The 22596-nt window shown below is 36.4% G+C and overlaps 1 protein-coding gene and 1 long non-coding RNA gene across 2 annotated transcripts; one reads left to right on the top strand and one right to left on the bottom strand.

The window, feature by feature from the left end:
• Positions 1-1435: 1435 nt before the first annotated feature.
• Positions 1436-14563, bottom strand: LOC108269530 (uncharacterized protein C14orf132). The gene is made up of 2 exons (XM_053682927.1): positions 14447-14563; positions 1436-4027 (listed from the first exon to the last, which is right to left on the bottom strand). Exons 1-2 carry the CDS (start codon positions 14471-14473, stop codon positions 3794-3796), a joined length of 261 nt encoding a protein of 86 aa, XP_053538902.1. The 5' UTR covers positions 14474-14563; the 3' UTR covers positions 1436-3793.
• Positions 14072-14688, top strand: LOC108269532 (uncharacterized). Its single transcript, XR_001813486.3, has 2 exons — positions 14072-14377; positions 14493-14688. It is a non-coding gene; the product is annotated as an uncharacterized LOC108269532 (long non-coding RNA).
• The last annotated feature ends 7908 nt before the right edge of the window (positions 14689-22596 follow it).

Raw genomic sequence — 22596 nt, 5'->3', positions numbered from 1 at the left:
TGCATTCTTTAGGACAGGATACAATATGTTGCTTGCAGTTTTCTGCCAGTGTCCTGTCTGACATGCTGTGGATTAAAATAAAACACAAAACAAATTCCCAAAATATAAAGATGTACTGGGCAAAGTACACTCTTATTAAAGAAAATTTCAATTTGTTTACTTTCACAGGAATTAATAATTTTCTACTTCTCATTAGCTATTATTTATAAGAGGTGTTGCTATGTATCAGTTTATCTATTTTGACGTTGGCATGATTGTTGGTGTCAGGTTTGAGTATTTCTATAACTGGTGATCTCTTGGGATTCTCCTGCACAGCAGCTTCTAGAGTTTATTCAGAATGGTGCAATAAAAAAACATCCAGTGATTGGCAGTTCTGTGGATGAAAATGCCTTGTTGATGAGAGAGGTCATCAGAGAATGGCCAGACTGGATTTAGCTCACAGAAAGGCTACAGTAACTCAGATAATCTCTGTATAATTGTGGTGAGCAATAAATATCTCAGAATGTACAATATGTCAAACTTTGAGGTGGATGGGCTACAACAGCAGAAGACCACATTGGGTTCCACTTCTATCAGCCAAGAACCAAAAGCTGAGGCTGCAGCGGGCACAAGTTCACCAAAAGTGGACAGTCAAAGACTGGAAAAATGTAGCCTGAATCTCGATTTTTGCTGAGGCACAAAGATGGTAGGGTCAGAGTTTTGTGCCAACAGCAAGAATCCATGTACCCACCCTGCCTTGTGTCAACAGTCCAGGTGGGCAGCTGTGGCTCAGGTGGTAGAACGGGTTATCCACTAATCCTAGCGTGGTTTGATTCCTGGCCCACATGACTCCACATGCCGAAGTGTCCTTGGGCAAGACACTGAACTCCAAGTTGCTCTCGATGGTGAGCTAGCGCCTTGCATGGAAGCTCTGATACCATTTGTGTGTGAGTGTGTGTGTGTGTGTGTGAATGAGTGAATGAGACAGTGTAAAGCACTTTGTAGAACCGCTAAGGTTAAAAAAGCACTGTTTTATGTGTCACTGGCCGAGAAATATGCAGATGTGGGTAGAGTATCAAAAATTTTACTCAAGTACAAGTAAAACTACTTATAAAAATAATTACACAAGTAACAGTAAAAGTAATAATGTTAATAATTACTCGAGTAAGCATAATAAAGTATCCAGTGAGAAGACTACTCAAGTAGCAAGTTACTAGTTACTTCAGATCTGAAGAAAATGAATGGAAAATCCTGAATTTCAGACTACATGGAGAACTGTAAGTCACACCTCTCCTTGAAAGTCTGTCTGTTCTGTTTATATGATATAAAACATGAGTTCAAGATGAAGCAGCAAATCCCAGTCCTGTGATGGGTACAATAAAACACAACCTGTCATTTTCAACACAAAGTCTCACACAACCCAAAAAACAATCATTTTCCCAACAGTTGACTGTCTTTATTTTCATATGTTAACAACACCATCTTGTCAGCATCTGCATTTAAATAAGACAACAGAGAACAAAAGAACAGACTGTGGAACAGAACAGAAGATAAAGTATGTGGCGAGAGAGAGAGAGAGAGAGATAGATAGATAGATAGATAGATAGAGGTTTTTGCATCCACATTCAGACCATTGCAGAGTATCTTGAGACTCGTGACCTCATTATACGTGATATTAAGAAATTATTAAAACTACATTTATTCATTAACATTTAGCAGTAACGGAGGAACGCCACCGAATGTAGCAAAGTAAAAGTACATTTCTGTGATTAAAAATGAACTTGAGTAGGAGTATAAGTATGGTCAGTTAAACCTAGTCTTAAAAGTAAATTTTTCCCCCAAAAAGTTACTCAAGTAAATGTAACGAAGTAAATGTAGCACGTTACTACTCACCTCTGGAAATAAGAGACGAGTTTTATGCAAAAGTATGTAGAAGTATGGTCTGAATTGTAGTCTAAGCTCTGACATGTTGAGGCAGTGTGGGTGGTTACCATCTGAGAGCAGTAGCGTGATACAAGATACAGCTATGAGCAGAGACTACAAATAAATATAGAACTAAATATTTTGAACAGACTGCCAATCAGTTACATACATCTCCATTAAACATTAATATACAGTTTATATTGACTGCATTAAGTATAATGCAGAACATTATTAAGCATTACTAAGAGGTTTTCAGGTTTAATAAGTTTTTCTCAACTTAGCCAATCCAGTCAGCTTGCAGGTAACCTGATATGAATTACATTATGATTCAACAGTTGTAAAGGATTGCTATGGCTCAGGAGAAACTCCACATTGTTAGCTGCGTAGATCCGAGCTGACAGAATGTGTCCAAAAACACTGACCCACATTAGCATATTGAAACTGTCTGTGCTGAACTGTCAGGCTGAGGACAGAAAGCAATGTAAAGGTGCGTCTTGGCAGGTTCCATGTTTTAGTCCACATTCTGAACTTATCAGTATGAAAATCATAAGGATTGCTTTAAACTAAGCTGTCTATTATTCATGAGAATGATGCAAAAACATCAAAGGTCACTGAATAATAGCTGAGGAATAGCGGTAAATCAATAATAACAGCCATGGTTTCACAAGTGCATCATTTTTAGGCAAAATGTAGGCTGATTAGCGGGTGGCCTCCAGAAAAGGAATCCTAATAACTCAATTTAATATTCAAATGAGTCATAATCATAATTTCCTTCATGATTAAAGTCCATTACTATTTAAACAGTGTTGGGAACATTACCTCTATGTTACCATAACTGTATATTGTGATTTGGTGAAACTGCATTTAAAGACTTATTTAAATACATTTTGCTTTTTCTTACAGGCTTAGGATTACAGATCTGACTATTCTGCTGTAACAGTTCACATATGGGAGCCCATTAGAGAACCAAAGCTCTGTGGAGGCATTTTAGTGCCCTGTCTATGCATCCCATCTAACCTTCTCCATGGCAACTCATTTAAAAGTAGCACTATAATTGAATTGCTTATGGCTTGTTCCATGGATAATTCTCCTCATCCAGAAGAAGGAAAACAGCTGGGTAAAAAAGAATAAGAGGGTCAACAGCTAGGGCACCATCATCTGGAGCTCTCTTTTCCTTGTTGGAGAAGAGTCATTTCATGTCTTTAATTAGAGAGGATTAATCACCATAGCAACAACAATATTTGCACAGCAGATTTCAACACAGAAATGGGATTCTGGAATAAGGAACTCTGTAATATGGACAGGTGCCTAGAAAAACACTACCTGATGCAAAAATATTTAAATATCTAGTGTTTGACTTCAATCAACTGGACTGTTTTTTTTTTTTTCAACATATTGTGTCATACAAAGTAATATAGCTGGATGTTATACAGAAGTAAATATGTAACTATAAAACAGTTTTTATATAGAAGACATTCATATTTTATCATAACATCTAGACAAGTGCTATGATAGCTGCAGTGTTGCTAATTTATATACAAAACACTTTCTTTGTGTGTGTGTGTGTGTGTGTGTGTGTGTGTGTGTGTGTGTGTGTAAATACACACCCTAACTCCCTTTAATATTTAAAGACTTGTTGCCCTGTCATCCAAATAATTGAAGAACACTCCTCTTAATTGCTTCTAAGGTCTTCAGGGATATTGAAGTAGGTTCATCACTTAAAGCTAGTTAATCCATTTGAACATCTTCAGAATAAACAAAAAAGCTTATTGAAGTGTAAGCTTCCAGATAAGTTGTAGAAGGGAAAGTGTTATGTGCAAATGTTGGTTATTCATGAACCAAAGGATTATCATAATAACCAACACCTCTACAGTTTCTACAGTCAGAAAGATCAGAAAGTGAATGCGTAAACCACTCCGACCACCACAATGTTCCCAATGGTGGCAATGATGGCGATCCACAGCCATATAGCATCAGTGGAGACATGCTGGTGCTCGTCGTGTTGAGTCTGAACTAAGGTCATAGGAGCTGCATTGACACTGGCAGATGAGTTGAAGAGGGAATGATCAGCACTGTAGTCATCATTGGGTGATGAGTCCATGAATGCTCCTGTCATAACCGGGATCTGCATGAAAGTAAAGTCACCATTTTAAACCAATAAAGTGTGGTAAACCTCCAGAAAAGCTTCATTAAATTCATTTTATAGAAGAGCTTAGGTTCTGGTACATAGAATATGCAATTCATGATAAAATATGAGATAGAGAGACAGAGTTTTTGTCTACTAAATTTATTCATAAATCTGTGAGGTAACAGAGCTAAAAGTCTATTTAACTCCGAATGCAATTAACAAGCCAGACCACATTAAGTGATGGACACATTTTGAGAACCAGTCATTTTATTGGCAAGCGCTCTCTCTCCATTTAGAAAATAATACATTTCCTGTGACCATGCTTCCCAAAGCATTTGCATATCCTTATTAAATTGATTATTTAAGCTTCTCTAAATCACATCATAGAATTGTTTCCAAATTGGAACAGATTTTTATTATATCCCTCATGTATATTTTCACACAGGCAAGACCAGTGGTGTGACCTTATGCTTAATTATTGTGTAATGATTATTTAAAAAGGGGAAAGTTAAAGTGATTTATTTAAGACAATTACAGTCCTAGGAAGGCTCACTGAAAGACCACAAGGATATATTCGTTTCTACTGTACTTACTGTATGAGTGGGAGTCTCCACACAAAGCTAAAATACCTTTGAAAGATGAAAGGTGACATACACATACATATAGTAGAAACCATCACTCAACCTGTAGTTTCAGAGCATGATGGAAAGAGATGTGAGCCTAACAAGGGAGTAACTGGAAGACAGGTTTAAGTCCAAATTATGCAAAGACTCTAAAATGTTTTTTGGCATGCAATTGGATGACTCATCCTTACATTTAAATTCATGGCATGAAAAGATGGTAGTGTCCTTTGCAGGTTACTTGTAATCTTTTTTTTTATTATTATTTTATAGTTTTATGACTTATGGCCAGGATTTAATATGTAAAAAAAAGGGAAAGAAAACAGAGGAGTCAAAACAGACAGTCACAATAACATTAGCCCACAGTCTATACAACTATGCATTATGCTTTTCATTGTTTTTTTTATTTTTTTTATTTTTTTTTATATATCTACAAAATTGTTACTTTTCAATAAGCACATTTTGTTGCAGAAAGATGTGAAATCCATCTGCAGAACTGGGAATTAGTCACTATAGGGGGCTTATTTAGGATAGTCTAAATAAAGAGCCATTAGGAAAATGTAATATGATTATGATACCTGCATTATCTGTAACTAATTGTTAATGTGCCATAAAGCATGGTTTTACATACCGAACATCGACTAATGCATTGATATGTATAGATTTCTGACAACAATAATCGTTATGTGGTTATGTGGTGCACGAGACTGTGAATTAAATATAATTACTTATATTTATTCCAAATTGAAAAGTATGTCCTGGTAATAGCACCACATTGTAGACTGTTTGTTTCTCAGCCACTTCACTCTGCTGATGTTACAACACAAGTCTCTGAAAAGTGATCATTTGTTTCTTTTAGAATTTATCACTTAAATTACTTATTAGTGAAATAACATAAATACATTTTATCTTTGGCTTTAGCTTTTTTTGTGATATATACAAAACAATACTTTACTAATGAAATGTAAACTGTTCTATCTTGGACTTACATAATGAGGCTGTCTCAAGAAATGGGTGAGTGGCCAAACAGTAATGGAAGTAATTAAAGCCCTGTGTGGCCATCCTGAAGCACCTGAGCAATTATGTAAGAGAGCAGACCCAGACATTGAAATTTCCAGTGCTTTTAAGGCTCTCGTAATGCTTTTACTGGAAGTGGTATCCCACTATTTCTCTTTTACTTGTCTTTGCTGTAACATTTGCTTAGGCAAAGGAGTATATCCGGTATACAGTATAAACAGTGAATCACATTTCACACAGTTCATTCATTCATTCATTCATTCAATCTTTTTCTTCTTCTTCTTACTCACTCACACCTAGGGGCAATTTAGAGTAGGCTGGATGATTTCACATTCACCAAAAACAGAAGTAAAAAAATAATTATTTGTGATACTTCAATCAACAAAGTTGCTTCAGCCTACAATAAAAGTGCTTGTTAAATAAATAAATAAATAAATAAACTAATTACTTGTTACATAGCATAGCAGTTTGTTAGATTATTGTTTGTTAGGTTGTATATGACAAATAAACATATAATGCTGTCCCAGTTTACCTGAACAATACAGAACTTTAAATGCTCTAACAAGGAATAATCTGCCTTTAAAGATTGACCACACCCCCTCTGAATATAATAGATCAATTTAAATATATCTAATGACAAGTAATGTTCTAACATTAATTAAAATTACAGCATTAGTATTTGAGCTGCTTGTTTTTTATTTTTATATTATTGAAAAGTTTATTTGTCCAAGTTTAACTGATGTCTCACACTACCTGAATCCATGGTAAAACTATCTGGAGCATCTACTATACAATCCATCAACTAAATATTAACAAGAAAGTACTGAAATACAGTTGTGCCCAAAAGTGTTCATACCCCTTGCAGAATCTGCTAAATCTTAATACTGTGAACAAAATAAGAGGGATCATAAAAATTCCATGTTGTGTTTTGTTTAGTACTGTCCTGAATTAGCTATTTCACATAATAGATATCTACATATCACATAACAAATATTACATATACACAAGAAAAGATAATAGCTGAATTTATAAAAATGACCCAGTTCAAAAGTTTACATACCCTTGGTTCTTAATACTATAATAGACTGTTTTTTGCTTTTTGATAGTTGTTCATGAGCCCCTTGTTTGACCTGAGCAGTTAAACTGCCCACTGTCCTTCAGAAAAATCCTCCAGGTCCTGCACATTCTTTACTTTTCCAGCATATTCAGCATATTTGACCCTTTTCCAACAGTGGCTATATGATGTTGATGATGTATATGAAGGTAACACGATACATTAAGAGCCATGGGGATGAAAACCTTTGAACAGGATGATCGGTGTAAATTAGTATTTTGTCTTTTGGGAGACATGTAACTATCTTATATGGCATCTGAAGGGCAGTACTAAATGGATAGATGAACGGTGTAGATTGTTATTATTTTGTTTAAAGATCTTTCTTTTTTTTCCATTTAGCACTGCCCTTCAGATTGCACCTTATGTAGTAGTTGGGTATGAGTCCCTCAGTTGTCCTCAGTGTGAAAATATCGATCTCATAATCATATAGCCAATGTTGGATATGCAGAAGCTGCTGGAAAAGCAAAGAATGTGCAGGACCTGGAGGATTTTTCTGAAGAACAGTGGGAAGTTTAACTGTTCAGGTCAAACAAGTGACTCATGAACAACTATCACAAAACAAAAACCAGTTGTGGATCATCCAGGTAACAACACACAGTATTAAGAATCAAGGGTATGTAAACTTTTGAATTGGGTCATTTTTATAAATTCAGCTATTATCTTGTCTTGTGGACCTTATGTAAACATCTGTTATGTGAAATCACTTATTCAGGACAGTACTAAACAAAAAACAACATGGGATTTTTATGATCCCTCTTATTTTGTTAACAGTATTAAGATTTAGCAGATTCTGCAAGGGGTATGCAAACTTTTGGGCACAACTGTACCTGTTTAAAAATAACCTAAACTTATCAGCAGCCCCAAACATGATAAACAATACCAACAATTCCCTAATATGTGTTGCTAGGATACAGGACTTCTAAAACAACCACTGTATTTATGCCACAGATAAGGGATTTAAATGTACGGTAATGGCAGCTTACCTACACAAGTAAAATATCTCAGGAATAGAATAAAAAGAAAAAAAATATAAACAGTAAAATGGATGAGGACACAATTCTTTATGTATCATTGTGCCTTTTCAAATAATGTATGATGAAGTGAGCATGTATTAGTTGGACCTCAAATGTGAAAATGCTGTTTAGATTAAAAGCCTGTCACTTGGATTATTTCATGCACAATGCCTACAGAGCCAACCTTAATATAATACAATGCTGGCAACCTACTGCTGCCATTGTCACAGTACATGGACTGAGGCAACTTCTCAGCACTAAGTGTTCTGCCTTCTCTGCATTATTCAGGCACTGGTTCTGTTACTAATATTCATGAACTGAGCTGTAGTAATTCCTCTGGGCTATGGGATTTATAATAGTTTAAGGGCAAGATGATTCTCAAACAGAGAACTTATGCTCAGGGTTCTCTGAGTGTCTGAATTTCTACATGTGCACATCTGTCAAATTCTGGAGGAATGGTATACATGGTGGAAAGAATAAAGCTCTCTTTTAAGGAAAAAACTCTTACTATCACTGTCAGAACAATTTCTTCATCAGCTGAATCAGGTGATTTAGACCAGTGTTGTTTAAAAAATGTCCGTTAGAGAGAAACATGTGGGTATACAATAACCTTTGGCTTAATCAAATAATTTTACCAGTGGACTTGGGTATTTTAAATCAGTGTTATTTCTCAAACATTTTTCAGCTTAACCATAAAGTAAACTGGTACCATATTGCTTTACTTGTTTTGTTATTGGTTTATGTGTTGATTATTTAGTATATGCTACACCAGCTCTGTCTTTAGCATGCATAGATGCTAAACATGACACAACAAGCAGCCTTATAACCATCATCTTATGTTGATGATGGAGACGTACTTTTAATAACAATAAAACAGGAGGCACAGACAGTACTAAAGAGTACAGTAGTGTAAAACCACATTCATGCAAATCTGTAAATGCTTTTACTGCTTTTAAATGTGCCACATGCCCATCTATCCCTTTAAAAGTGCTCTTCATACAGACAGTTGTCTCTAGCCTGTTGCTAGGGTAACATGCTAAGCAGCAAAACAGATCTTCTAGATAAGTGAAGGAGGCAGACAAAAGAGTGTTGTGTGTTCTGCAGCACTTTGACGATGCTCTTCTTTTGGATGTTAAAAGTTGCACAACCAGACATGCAAATGTCCAACTGATTATTGCACACCAAAAGTATTTCTTGTGCTGTTTACTTTATTATTATGCATTAGCTACAAGCTATTTATTGTGTCTTTTACAAAGTTTTTGTTAAAGGGGTCGTTAAATGCAAATACACGAATTGAGAAAAAAGTTTGAGTAAAAGTTGCTGTCTATTTGTTTAGTGTCAGTGTTGGCTCCATTGTAAATCCTTGTCTGCTCATGCTGCAAGATGCATTGTGCAAGTTTAGGAATAGGGGCAGAAGAGATTTTGTTGGATCAAAGCTGAAGGTTTCATACTCTTTTTCACATCATTCAATTAAAAGATACAGTAGGGGAAATAAGTATTGAACACGTCAACATTTTTTTCAGCAAAAATATTTCCAATGAGACTATTTGTATGAAATTTTCACCAGACATCAGTACTAACTCAAGAAATCCGGAAATATAAAGAAATCACAACATTAAAGTCCATAAATAAAGTTATATGTAATAAAGTGGAATGACAAAGGAGAAAAGTATTGTTATTCATTATTGCTAGTAGTGAAATTGTGGTTAATACTTGATTACTAAGTTAGCGAACACAAAGCTACAGTAGATGTGAGTGACCTGCACTTGAAGCCCTGAACAGGTCAGTAATTTTGCTACATTTCGCTGCATCTTCTTGGAGGGCTTTCCTTTTGTGTGCCCTTTCCCTCTCCATCTGGCTGCTTCCTCTCCATCCTCGCTCTGTGTATTGATTACTTTGTTCAAAATTGTTCATGATATATTGTTATTTATTTATGATTTATAATCAATTTATTATTGAACGCGGAATTCAGAAATGATCAATTCAGTACATCGGACACCAATAATATAAAATAATAATCATTAAATAAATGTGTTAAAAAACCAGCAGGGCTGCAGGCCACTGGGAAATCTCCTAGTGCCCCTGATGGTCAGTCCGGGCCTGCACTTCCACAAACATGTTTTGTGAAGATCAGACGTTGATAGATCCTTGTTCTTTAAATAAAATAGGGTGCTCACTGTGATTGTCATCCCATTTATTGAAAACACTTGACTCTAATTTCATCTTCAAATTAAACTGATAATCCTAGAAGTTCACATACTTTTGCCACTCACAGATCTGTAATATGGGATCTTTGTCCTTAATAAATAAATGAGCAAGTATATTTTTGTCTCATTTGTTTAACTGGGTTCTCTTTATCTACTTTTAGGACTAGTGTGAAAATCTGGAACTGTTTTAGGTCATATTTATGCAGATATACAGACCATTCTAAAGGGTTCACAAACTTCTAAGCACCACTGTAAATTATTAAGAAACTAAAAGAAACAGAAATCATCAATAGTCTTTTGACTACCAGGGAATGATTGTTAAGCTGTGTGTTAACACTTTAAAATTTTGGAAATCAAATGATTGAATGTACTACACCTTCAGTGCCTGAAGGACTTCTACTTAAAATGGCCTGTTTATCAGAAAACTTTGTGTCCTACTCTACTCTAACATCTAGATTTATGGATAAAATTCACTAGAGGTTACTACTGAATTTCTGTTTAAGGGCATGGGTTTGATGGAAACAATCCCATTATGAAGTTGCTGTTGTTGAAAAACAAAATCTCTGGAAAGTGTACTTACACCAAAGGAAGTGTGGCTTTGTACTGTGGACATGCGACATGTTATACTGTAGTATGTTATGCAATATGCTACTGAGCTCAAGGGAACGACGTGCTTGTTTTTAGACGTTTCCTTTTGACATTCCCTGCTATCTGCACCTGTCACAGCCACATATAACATGTATTCTGTTCTGTCCATTTTTGTCCATCTCTATGTCTCTCTGTATCTTTGTTTGAGAGTCAAGGGATAGGAGATAAGAGATAAAATACGAGATTTAGTAAAACAGAGCAAGAAGATGAAGTTAAGCAGGGAATCAGATGTTTCTTTAACTCATATTACAAACCACTCACACTGCTTAGTGTTTTCAACTGCCCTCATGAGTCGTGGTAAAAATCTTGTCTCATATTTCCCTATGTGAAATCTTTCATTTGATTGCATGTTCCTCACTATTACATAATGCTACAATACATAACTGACATTTAGAGTCTGCCAAAAACAGTTCAGGAAATGCAATCCAGGATGTAAAACATAACAGATTTCTCTGTGGAACTGTCATATAGTGAGGGAAAAAAGTATTTGATCCCCTGCTGATTTTGTATGTTTGCCCACTGACAAAGAAATGATCATTTTATAATTTTAATGGTAGGTTTATTTGAACAGTGAGAGACAGAATAACAACAAGATAATCCAGAAAAACGCATGTCAAAAATGTTATAAATTCATTTGCATTTTAATGAGGGAAATAAGTATTTGACCCCTTTGCAAAACATGACTTAGTACTTGGTGGCAAAACCCTTGTTGGCAATCACAGAGGTCAGACGTTTCTTGTAGTTGGCCACCAGGTTTGTACACATCTCAGGAGGGATTTTGTCCCACTCCTCTTTGCAGATCTTCTCCAAGTCATTAAGGTTTCGAGGCTGACCTTTGGCAACTCGAACTTTCAGCTCACTCCACAGATTTTCTATGGGATTAAGGTCTGGAGACTGGCTAGGCCACTCCAGGACCTTAATGTGCTTCTTCTTGAGCCACTCCTTTGTTGCCTTGGCCGTGTGTTTTGGGTCATTGTCATGCTGGAATACCCATCCACAACCCATTTTCAATGCCCTGGCTGAGGGAAGGAGGTTCTCACCCAAGATTTGAGGGTACATGGCCCCGTCCATCGTCCCTTTGATGCGGTGAAGTTGTCCTGTCCCCTTAGCAGAAAAACACCTCCAAAGCATAATGTTTCCACCTCCATGTTTGACGGTGGGGATGGTGTTCTTGGGGTCATAGGCAGCATTCCTCCTCCTCCAAACACGGCGAGTTGAGTTGATGGCAAAGAGCTCCACTTTGGACTCATCTGACCACAACACTTTCACCCAGTTGTCCTCTGAATCATTCAGATGTTCATTGGCAAACTTCAGATGGGCATGTATATGTGCTTTCTTGAGGAGGGGGACCTTGCGGGCGCTGCAGGATTTCAGTCCTTCACGGCGTAGTGTGTTACCAATTGTTTTCTTGGTGACTATGGTCCCAGCTGCCTTGAGATCATTGACAAGATCCTCCCGTGTAGTTCTGGGATGATTCCTCACTGTTCTCATGATCATTGCAACTCCATGAGGTGAGATCTTGCATGGAGCCCCAGGCCGAGGGAGATCGACAGTTCTTTTGTGTTTCTTCCATTTGCGAATAATTGCACCAACTGTTGTCACCTTCTCACCAAGCTGCTTGGCAATGGTCTTGTAGCCCATTTCAGACTTGTGTAGGTCTACAATCTTGTCCCTGACATCCTTGGAGAGCTCTTTGGTCTTGGCCATATTGGAGAGTTTGGAATCTGATTGATTGATTGCTTCTGTGGACAGGTGTCTTTTATACATGTAACAAGCTGAGATTAGGAGCACTCCCTTTAAGAGTGTGCTCCTAATCTCAGCTCGTTACCTGTATAAAAGACACCTGGGAGCCAGAAATCTTTCTGATTGAGAGGGGGTCAAATACTTTTTTCCCTCATTAAAATGCAAATTAATTTATAAAATTTTTGACAGGCGTTTTTCTGGATTATCTTGTTGTTATTCTGTCTCTCACTGTTCAAATAAATCTACCATTAAAATTATAGACTAATCATTTCTTTGTCAGTGGGCAAACGTACAAAATCAGCAGGGGATCAAATACTTTTTTCCCCTCACTGTATATCCAAATGTCATCATTAAGGTTAATTTTCTATTTACAGAAGTCTCTAAAAATAATATGACAGATCACAGATACAGAGCTACATATAGATTAAGGAACTGACCAAGTTGCTTCACATTTACATAGTTTTAAATTAAAAGCACAACGTCAAACAGTAGCTCATTAACATCTGCGCGCACACACACACACACACACACACACACACACACACACACACACACACACACACAAAGATGAAAACACATAGTCAGTGTTTAAGGAATTAAAGTAGCTTCTCTGTTAGTGTTTCACCTGTTAATCTAGTCCCTTAGTTTGTTAGTGTTTATTGTTTGTGGTTTTACTTCTGCTGGACTGGTTTGCATAATGAGTACAGAATCACCTGTGGTGACCTTGTCTACCAGTGCTCTCACCATGATGATATGGTGATTGGAAATGCCTAAATAACAAGATTACTTACAAAGTACCTCATTTCATCTGCTTACTTCCCCAGCATTACAATCATTCCTAAAAAGTTTCTAAATGTCAGTCAGTGTAGATCTCTCTCTTGTCCAGGTTTTATCCAGAAGATAACAGCACTATCCAAATGAGCTTTGTAACTTTGTCAGAAAGCATCAACTTCAGCCTGCATTAGACTCTTCACATTGATGAGAAAGTGCTGTCCTTGGGTTCTGTGCCCAGTCAAGATATGAATTCCTTTATAAGGGAACATTTAGGCCTCCATCCAACACATTTACATTGGAGTTTAGGACACCTACATATTCAGTATTGACTTACTTCTTTTATTTGAGTTTCAGGAAATTTACAGCACAACAAAATCCCCAGTGCCAAATTATCTCCAATAATGTTTTAAAAAATCTATATTTAAATACATAACTAAACACTGTAGATGTTATTTTGAACCTCTGGCCATTAATTCTACAAAGCAAAAATGTTAATCAAACAAAGCATGTTACAATAAGAGCAAATTCATCACATTAAGGGTCAGTTTATGTGACAATGTAAGGACTAATCCAATAATGTAGGAGTTAATTTAATATTGCATGTGATCATTTGGGGGTGTTGACAATGGGACATTGGGGGTGGGGGATTTGGAAACAGAAGTGAAGTGATTTATTAGCCTTTATTAAAAATGCATACAGTGGAATCAAATTATGGGACTCCAAAGGGTAACAAAGGGGAAACAAATGATTAGTGTTGATCTGGTGACCATGAATAAAAATACAAAGAAAAGAAAATTAAACATTAAAAACCAACGTTGCACGTGCAAAAGGCATGCGATTTTTACATAAACCATGTTAAAGTGCAGTTCACGTGTAGACAGCTACAGATCAGCGGAAGGCATTTAGGGCGTGCACAGCAATGTGTTTGTACTAGACCTACTGGACTGATGGACCTTTCATTACGCAGAGGACCTGAATGAGCTTTTTGTTAGAGTGACTCCGGTCCAGTGTATTGTCCTATTGTATAAATACTATACACTGGAAACGATGAATCTATAATTCATTAAAACATCAAATGAAGCAAGACTGTGACAGTAGGAGTTTACATGTAGTGCCCCTGTTTATTGCTAATTGTGGCCTTTAATAACAGGTGCTATGTGTTTGCGCGTGCAAATGAGCCACGCCCTCCCTCCCCTGGACAAAGTTAGTAGGTGAGTACTTATAGCACCTGTTCGCGTTTTTTTTGGGAGAAAAATGGAAAACATCTTGTTTTTACATACCTGCGCAGCCATAAATGAAAGATCCATGTTGTTGACTTTTGCTCAGTTGATCCGTGAGGAAGTGAAGAAGATGCGCCTGAATGGCGCTATGTAGGCTATCCGAGTGGAGACAGAGCACCATGAGAGGACCGAGTTCACTGGAGAGACGAGACTCTTACAAACTAAAACATATTACACGGAGAGGACAACAGTCCTGAAACTCACCGGGAGAGATAAATAAATGAAACGAAGAGAATAAAGCAGCCACGTGTGGAGAGACCCTTTCTCTGTGACGCTCTCTCTCTCTCTCTCTCTCTCTCTCTCTCTCTCTGTCTCTCGCCAACCCTCTCTCTGTCTCAGACTATTTGTTTCTCCCTCTCCCTCTCTCTACATTTTTACAAATATTTTAAGTTGATGCATTACCCTCTCTCTCTCTCTCTCTCTCTCTCTCTCTGTCTCTCGCCAACCCTTTCTCTGTCTCAAACTATTTGTTTCTCCCTCCCTCCTTCTCTACATTTTTACAAATATTTTAAGTTGATGCATTACTCCCTCTTCCCTCTCTCCCCTGTCTCTCTCTCCCTGTCTCTCTCCAACCCTTTCTCTGTCTCAGACTCTTTGTTTCCACCCTACCCTTCTATATATATCTTTCATAATTTAAGTTGATTCTCTCTCTCTCTCTCTCTCTCTCTCTCTCTCTCTCTCGTTTCCACCCTATTTAATACAATCACATTATTTTCCCCACCGTACTGGTTGTTTTTGAATTTTTTCCTACAGGATTAGACACCACACTCAGATCCAACTGAGGTCTTCAATGGCATGTATTCCACATGGTTTCGGAAACATTCCTGTGAAATTCTGGTTCATGGTGACATGTGCATCACATAACTGCTGCAGACTTGTCAGCTTCACATTCATGTTGAAAATCTTTGAAAGTCATGGAACCAGTTTGAGAGGATGTGTTTTGTGCATGTCCAGTAACAGTACTCAATTTTAAACAATATACTCTTTTTTTTAAATAAGCAATGATTTGAATTATATCAAAGTCACAGCAATAGCATACACATACTTATGGGAAGACACACATTGTTATTTTTAAAAATCTATTTTGGGGGGGGGTATAAGCCAACTATGGTAAAATGTTAATGTTCCTTGGTGAAGTGTTGACTTGATGACACACACACACACACACACAAACACACACACACATATATATATATATATATATATATATATATATATATATATATATATATATATATATATATATATATATATATATATATATGTATATGTATATATATATGTATATGTATATGTGATGTATATGTGATATATATATATATATATATATATATATATATATATATATATATATATATATATATACACTGAAAGAATTAAATAGATCATTTATAGCAGAGGTTCTTAACCTTTTATAACTATAGCACCCCCCCAGCCTCCCCTATCATGTGGCATGCCCCCCCATATTGGAGGAGACCAGGTATAGCCTGATGATGATCTATTCTATATAAAATCTATCTATATATAATCTAATCTATAATCTGTTTTTAACAGATAGATAGATTAGTTTTGCTTTTGTGTTTTTTACTTTAAAAAAAATACTTTTCATAACTTTTATGATTTTTAAAAATAACTTATGACATTTATAAAACTATATAATGGACAGAATGATAAAAAATTAATGATAAAAAATGTTTCCGAACACTATAACTACTTTGAACAAGAGAACTAGGCTGTAATAACGTGGACTGTTTTACATGTAAAACATGTTGCATTACATTCGTCTTACAGTCTAAAAACATTCCCATATGAATGATGTACATTGGGAACAAGGGCGTGTCTCGATATCCATGACACTGTTAAATATCCGACTCTCAGCCACTCACTGAACAGAGCAGACCCAGAGAGAGGTGAGAGTGCAGCGGGAAAGCAAGACCTCGCACTTGAAGGACAGTACTTGCGACATTTGAAAAGTTGATAAGGTTTGTCCAAAAAGTCGCTAGATTTGTCGTTATCTCCCAACCCCCCCCCGCCCCCCCAGCCCCAAAAAGGGGGTCTGAAAAGTCGCTAAGTTGGCAACACTGATCTGTTGTGATGTGTCGTTCATTTTTAACGAATCTTTAATATGACTCGGGAACAACGAGTTGTCTCAGAGAGTGATTCATTCATTTGAACGCACATGCGCATCAAGATCCCCATAGGTTCTGTACCGGAAACAGAAATGATTAGTTGACTTCTCGAGTCTTTGGGTTCGAGTCATTCGTTGTTCCTGTGACCGCCCCATAGACAATGCACCATGCAGTACTGGAAACAGGATGAACGAATGACTCAAGCCCGAAGAGGTGAACTAATAATTTGTGACGCCGGGAAACAGACGTGACAAATGTGACATGACAAAAGAAAGAAGAACTTTGATCGGGAGGTGAACTAACAGACTGCATAGCCTGAACACTAAGCTAAGCTATTAATTAATCATTTCTGTTTCTGATAATTTGCTTGGTTGCATTAGCCTATAGTTTATAGTTTATTAAGTACTAGATGTGTTGGGGAATTTAACATGTAACATTTTAATTATATTCTGCTGAAATGAACGATATGACTCGCAAAAAGATTAGTTCATTTTGCTGAACGATATTCAAAGATCTGAGTCAATAAAATGATCTGAAATTCCCATCACTAGCACTGACAGCTGGATAAAAGGCAGGCTAAGCTCCAGCTCTCCCCAGCAAAAAGAAAATACAGAGCGCCCAGAGTGGCATTAAACAGATGCTGCAAAAATCGTCTCGGTGTGAACAGGGCTTTAGGCTGTGGCATTCAAATAATGCCTGATTGGTGTTAAGGGACCCAATGTGTGCAAAAAAATAAATAAATAAATTGCTCAACATTACACCACCATCACCTGCCTGAACTGTTGACACATGGTTTAAGGCCCAAGGTTCGATGTGCATTCTTTGAAGCTCTTCTGCACACCATGGTTGTAAAGAGTGGATGTTTGAGTTACTGTAGCCTTTCTGTCAGTTCAAAACAGTCTGAATACTCTCCTCTGAGCTCTCTCATGTACAAGGCTTTTCTGCCTGCAGAATTGTCAGTCCCTGAATCTTTTTGGTTTTCACACTCTTCTGTGTAAACTCTAGAAGTGGCTGTGTGAAAATCACAGATTGGTAGTTTCTGAAATACTCAACCAGCCTGTCTGGCACTAACAACCATGCCTCTGTAAAAGTCACTGAGATCACATTTTACACTGTTCTGATGTTTGATGTAAACATTAACTGAAGTTTTTGACATGTATCTGCATGATTTTATGCATTTTACTGCTGCTGCATGATTGGGTGATTGGATAATTGCATGTTTTCAGTGAATCTGTGCAGATTTAGGGATGACAGTGGATAATAATCTTCAATAACTAACTCACACAGAATGCTGTGTTTTTTTCTTTTTAATCTTTCTTTCACTTTGCTCTATAGTACATTCTGTTACTCACTCTCAGCACACATACTTTATGTCTTTGAGCTTTGTGTATAGTTTCAAGTTGTTCATTATTTAATAGAAAAGCAAAAATAAACATTGTACTAACCATTAAGACATTATTTATTGTATTGAATTATGTACACTTAGCCATGAATGGCTCAGAGAGATGTGAATAGCTTCTTCAGAACAGTTGTTTGTATGTGAGTACAGTTTCCTTTCTGTGAAGTACTTTGACTTGCTTTGATGTACATTCAGTGTAATTGTTTACAACATATAATTGACCTGTGATGAAAAATGTCCAAATCATGCAGCAGAATGTGATTCTTGGAGATGACTGATCTGTCCTTGCCCTTGTGAGGTTTCTGCAATGAGAATATGAATGAATTCTGCCCATTGATAATGTAAATTCCTCATAAGAGTGCAAAAGCTGCAGGGTAATCCAAAACGAACTGTCTACCTCCATATTAAATTTACAATTGCAGTACAGTACTGGACTGGGCTTCAGCTGAGTCAAGAAGCCACAGCTCAAATTGTTCACTCTAGTGCAGTAGGACTCAGTACTACCTTCTTCCGTATGAGTTCTCCTCAAGAGCACATGAAAAGCTGGTCTTATGACACTCCCCTCAGGGAGAAAGGTCAGTGGTCAGAGCATCAGGCAGACCATGGCATGTTCCTCTGTCATCTCTCATTACTAAGGCTAAGTGGAAAGGCATCAGTGTGCCTCCTTTGAAGACTTTGAAATATATGTAAGTACAATGAATGTTTGAGTTTATGATATGAATGAGGGAGAGACTCGCTCCCTCTTCGGATACCCTCTGGGCATAAAAGCAGCAAACACAGCAGGCTGAGTACTTAGTCTGTCCAGCACAACTGCCCTGGAGTACCATTTGTCATCATACAAGAGTAGAGAATTGCATGCTAAGGAATAACATAAGACAGTGCACAGTCCCATCTATCTCCTGCAGTGAACAATAGGTTTATATCTTCCTGCAACCCAAACTGTGCACTTAATACTGTAAATTTGTATTAAACTATTTGCAACACTGCATTTTTGCAAAATTACAGTTTTAAGAGGCTGAAAGATCTTTTTGAAGTATTTATTTATTTATTTATTTATTTATTATTTTTAAAGAATTTTTGTATTTAGGGTGTAACGGAGTGGTCAACAGTCAACAGTCAGGCAGTCATCAATTTTGATGTGGTTCATTGGCTATCTGTTCTACAGTCGAGAACAGAGGGTCGAACTAAACAAATAAATATAGCCTACCATTTCGCAAACAAACACAATCTGCTTTGCAAAGGAAAACTCGACTCTCAAACAAACAGAAAGCTATTTTCTCACAAATGTGTTGGCTTGATTTGGAAGATATCAAGATATTGTGATGTAACTGATACATGTACCTGTTTGTAATGGTGAGAGTGAAAACCTGAGTCATTTTTTCTTTTCATGAAAAGTGTCTTTTTTTTTTGGAGTGAATTAAGTAGTTATGGTTTCTATAAAGTTAATTTAAGTTATGATTTATGCATAAAGGAAGTTATTTGTTATTTTGAAAATAAAAGCAAGGTGCTAGAAGCTACGGTGAAATTCTTTATTCTTGTGGCTAAATTTTAAATTCACATTCAAAAGTTTCTTTAAAAATTACTTAGGTTTGTAGAATTTTTTACCTGAAATGAAGTATTTAATTAAATTAATTTTAATTAAATTGAGGTTACATGATAAAAAAAATTAATTCTACTATGATGAGATCTTTCATGTGCCGTGAGTAATGTGTTTTTTAAATCTATTATTTATTTATTTGTTTGTTTGCTTATTTATTTTTTCAATATAATATATTGAAATAAATATGTATATAGATCTCTTTTCCTTTTTTTCTTCTTGTTCTTGGCAGTACTGTTACTGTTTATAAGTACACAATTGCTTGTAATTATATGTATTGTATGTGTATGATTGAAAGCTGTATCTAAGCACTATTGTTATTTCTTTGCATACAAATTTCAATAAAAAACTTTTTTTGTTTTATTGCACTCTATTGTGCTGTAATGCAATGGTTTCCAAAGTGGGGGCCGCCAGGGGGCACTCGGGGGGCCTCAAAAATTTGGTGTGAAAAATAAATAAATAGTTAATTTTCTCTTTCTCACACACACACACACACACACACACACACACACACACACACACACACACACACACACACACACACACACAATCAATTCCTAATCTAATGTAATGTAAAGATGCAAGATGTAATTATTAATAATAAAAAAAGGGGGATATATTCAGAAGTCTGTATTTTTAATGCGTTTTAAAGACATCTTGCAAAAGGGGGGCCTAGGTTAAATGTTAATGCCATTTGGGGGGCCTTACCCTGGAAAAGTTTGGGAACCCCTTGTGTAATGTAAAGCGTGGTGTAATGCTTCTCCCGGGAGACTAGTGTAAATTGACCGATAGCGCCATCTGTTGGTTTGGAAGAGGAAGTTGCTTAGCTGCATTTGTGAGAAAATCGCTTTCTGTTTGTTTGAGATTCGTGTTTTCCTTTGCAAACCAGATTGTGTAGGTTTGCAAGATGGTACATTTATTTGTATAGTTTTGGCACAAATATAACTCCATAGTCATTCTGTTTACATCAAAACAAATCTTTGCCAAGGGTCTGCGCCTTTTGTGCACACGCAGTCTGTTGACTCTGTCTTAACATAAAAAAAGAAAGCAAAGAGTAACTTAAAAATAAAAGCAATGACAGAGGTACATGTTAAAAATAAAATTTAAATGGGAAAAACAGGTTTAAGCCAAGAAAATAACGATAGTCCTTGCATCTGCCAATTTCTTTTACATTTTGAAATAGTCATACTCCTTTACATCCCTTTCCAATGTTCAAATATTCAAACAATTTGTGTATATAATAACGTGCCAGTATAATATTTAAGCTAGTTACAAACGATATTTTCATGTTATTTTCGATGAGGCTAAAATCTACCACAACATCAATTTATTCATAATAAATATCAATGTTGATATTTTGATCTCTTTTTAAGCTTCATGTAGCGTTTCCAACTATGTTGAGAATGTTTTCTCGGCTTCATATGTGCACTTGTGGCCTCTAATAGCCAAAAAAATATATCTACACCTGTGAAATTTTATATGATAGCACTGTGTGTGTCATCTAAATTAAACGGCTGATGACGCCATGTCAAATTTTTGAACTGTTGAAGCTGTTTTAAATTTTTATCATAGCCTAGACATGAACTTCAAGTAATATGTTGGCAGAGATCTTTCTGTATGTTGATAGTGCATCTATGTTGTATCATAGCCATTGCTGTAAGCCTGTAAAATGAGAATATAGGGAAGAATAGTGTCAGTATTTCTTTAAATGGTCAGTGAATGGGGCTTTGTGATTGGTATGGACATTGATTGTTATGGACTACTTGAAACAACTCACCAAACCTGGATCAATTCTCAAAGCACTCCATAAACATGGCTGCAAGTCATCCTCTGTGATGAAATTATTGCACTGGAAATCAACCCAAGCACTGATACAGAGCTTGACCTGAAAGTGTCCTATTTTCTTGACACACTCTTCTATGCTCTGGTATTCAGCATAACATTAGTGCATGATACATTGCCTGTCTATTGAATTTTATTTTGGTTTGCCATTTTGGATTTGTCTGCTTTGTTCAATAAAACCTTGCATTTGTATCCAAAACCCTGTCTGCACCATATGAATGATTCATTTATAGCAGACCGACAAAACAGAGAAAACACATTTGTGGCTCACTTTTGGCTGATGTTGTTAATGAGAGTGTGCTCAGTGCTAGTGTATTGCTTGTGCTGGAGCATAAAACCAAAAGACTGTGGCCAAAACACCCAAGAAAATCTTACATGCACAAGCACAGCACTTACATGTACTAACACTTCTTCTTCTTTATCCCTTTTATAGTCATTCACCCAATGTAACCTAATGAGTTACCCAACGTAATTCATTTGCTGAATGTGGATGGTAGGATTCTTTTGTCTGAAAGATTAATACATTTTTCTATATTTGTTTTACAAAACTGCATTAGCTATTGTTTCAAATCTGCCTCCATGGTAGTAAATAATATAAATGTACATGGGTTAAATATTGATTCTGTGCTTTCTTATCACTCAAAATCCTAACGCAGGTAGTGTAATTTAATCATAGCGTGATTTATTAGCAGATCACATTTATTTATCAGGAGCAATGGCAAGGGGTCCCTAAAAGGCTGTCAGGATTTGTTTGGAGAGGTCATTCGGAGAAGGTCAGCCTGCCTCATCCCTCAGTCCAGTAACCACTCAACACTGATGTACACGCCAACATGGACAGCATAAACATGGAGAATAATGCACTTTCATCTAAATATAAAAATATATCAATTTGTTGTGCAACAAAATGAATACTTTGATGATGGGATGTTCAGATAATTGGACAAAACAGTATAAGACATAAGATTACCTCATACTTCATCAGAGACTATTTACTGTATGCGATTCCAGTTCAGCTTCATGTTGATCATAAATCATAATATAAAAGAGTTCCAAAGGATGTAAATTAAGGCCATATCTTGATTTTGATTGAATATATTTAAGTGACACTCTCAAATATAGCCTCATTTAACATTAATTTTGAACTATTCATTTTCCAATAACATGCATGTGTCCATATTACCAG

The sequence above is a fragment of the Ictalurus punctatus genome, chromosome 9, assembly GCF_001660625.3.
Source record: "Ictalurus punctatus breed USDA103 chromosome 9, Coco_2.0, whole genome shotgun sequence".
Classification (NCBI taxonomy): Eukaryota; Metazoa; Chordata; class Actinopteri; order Siluriformes; family Ictaluridae; genus Ictalurus; species Ictalurus punctatus.
The sequence above is the reverse complement of the archived record's forward strand: the minus strand, read 5'-3'. Positions and strand labels throughout refer to the sequence as shown.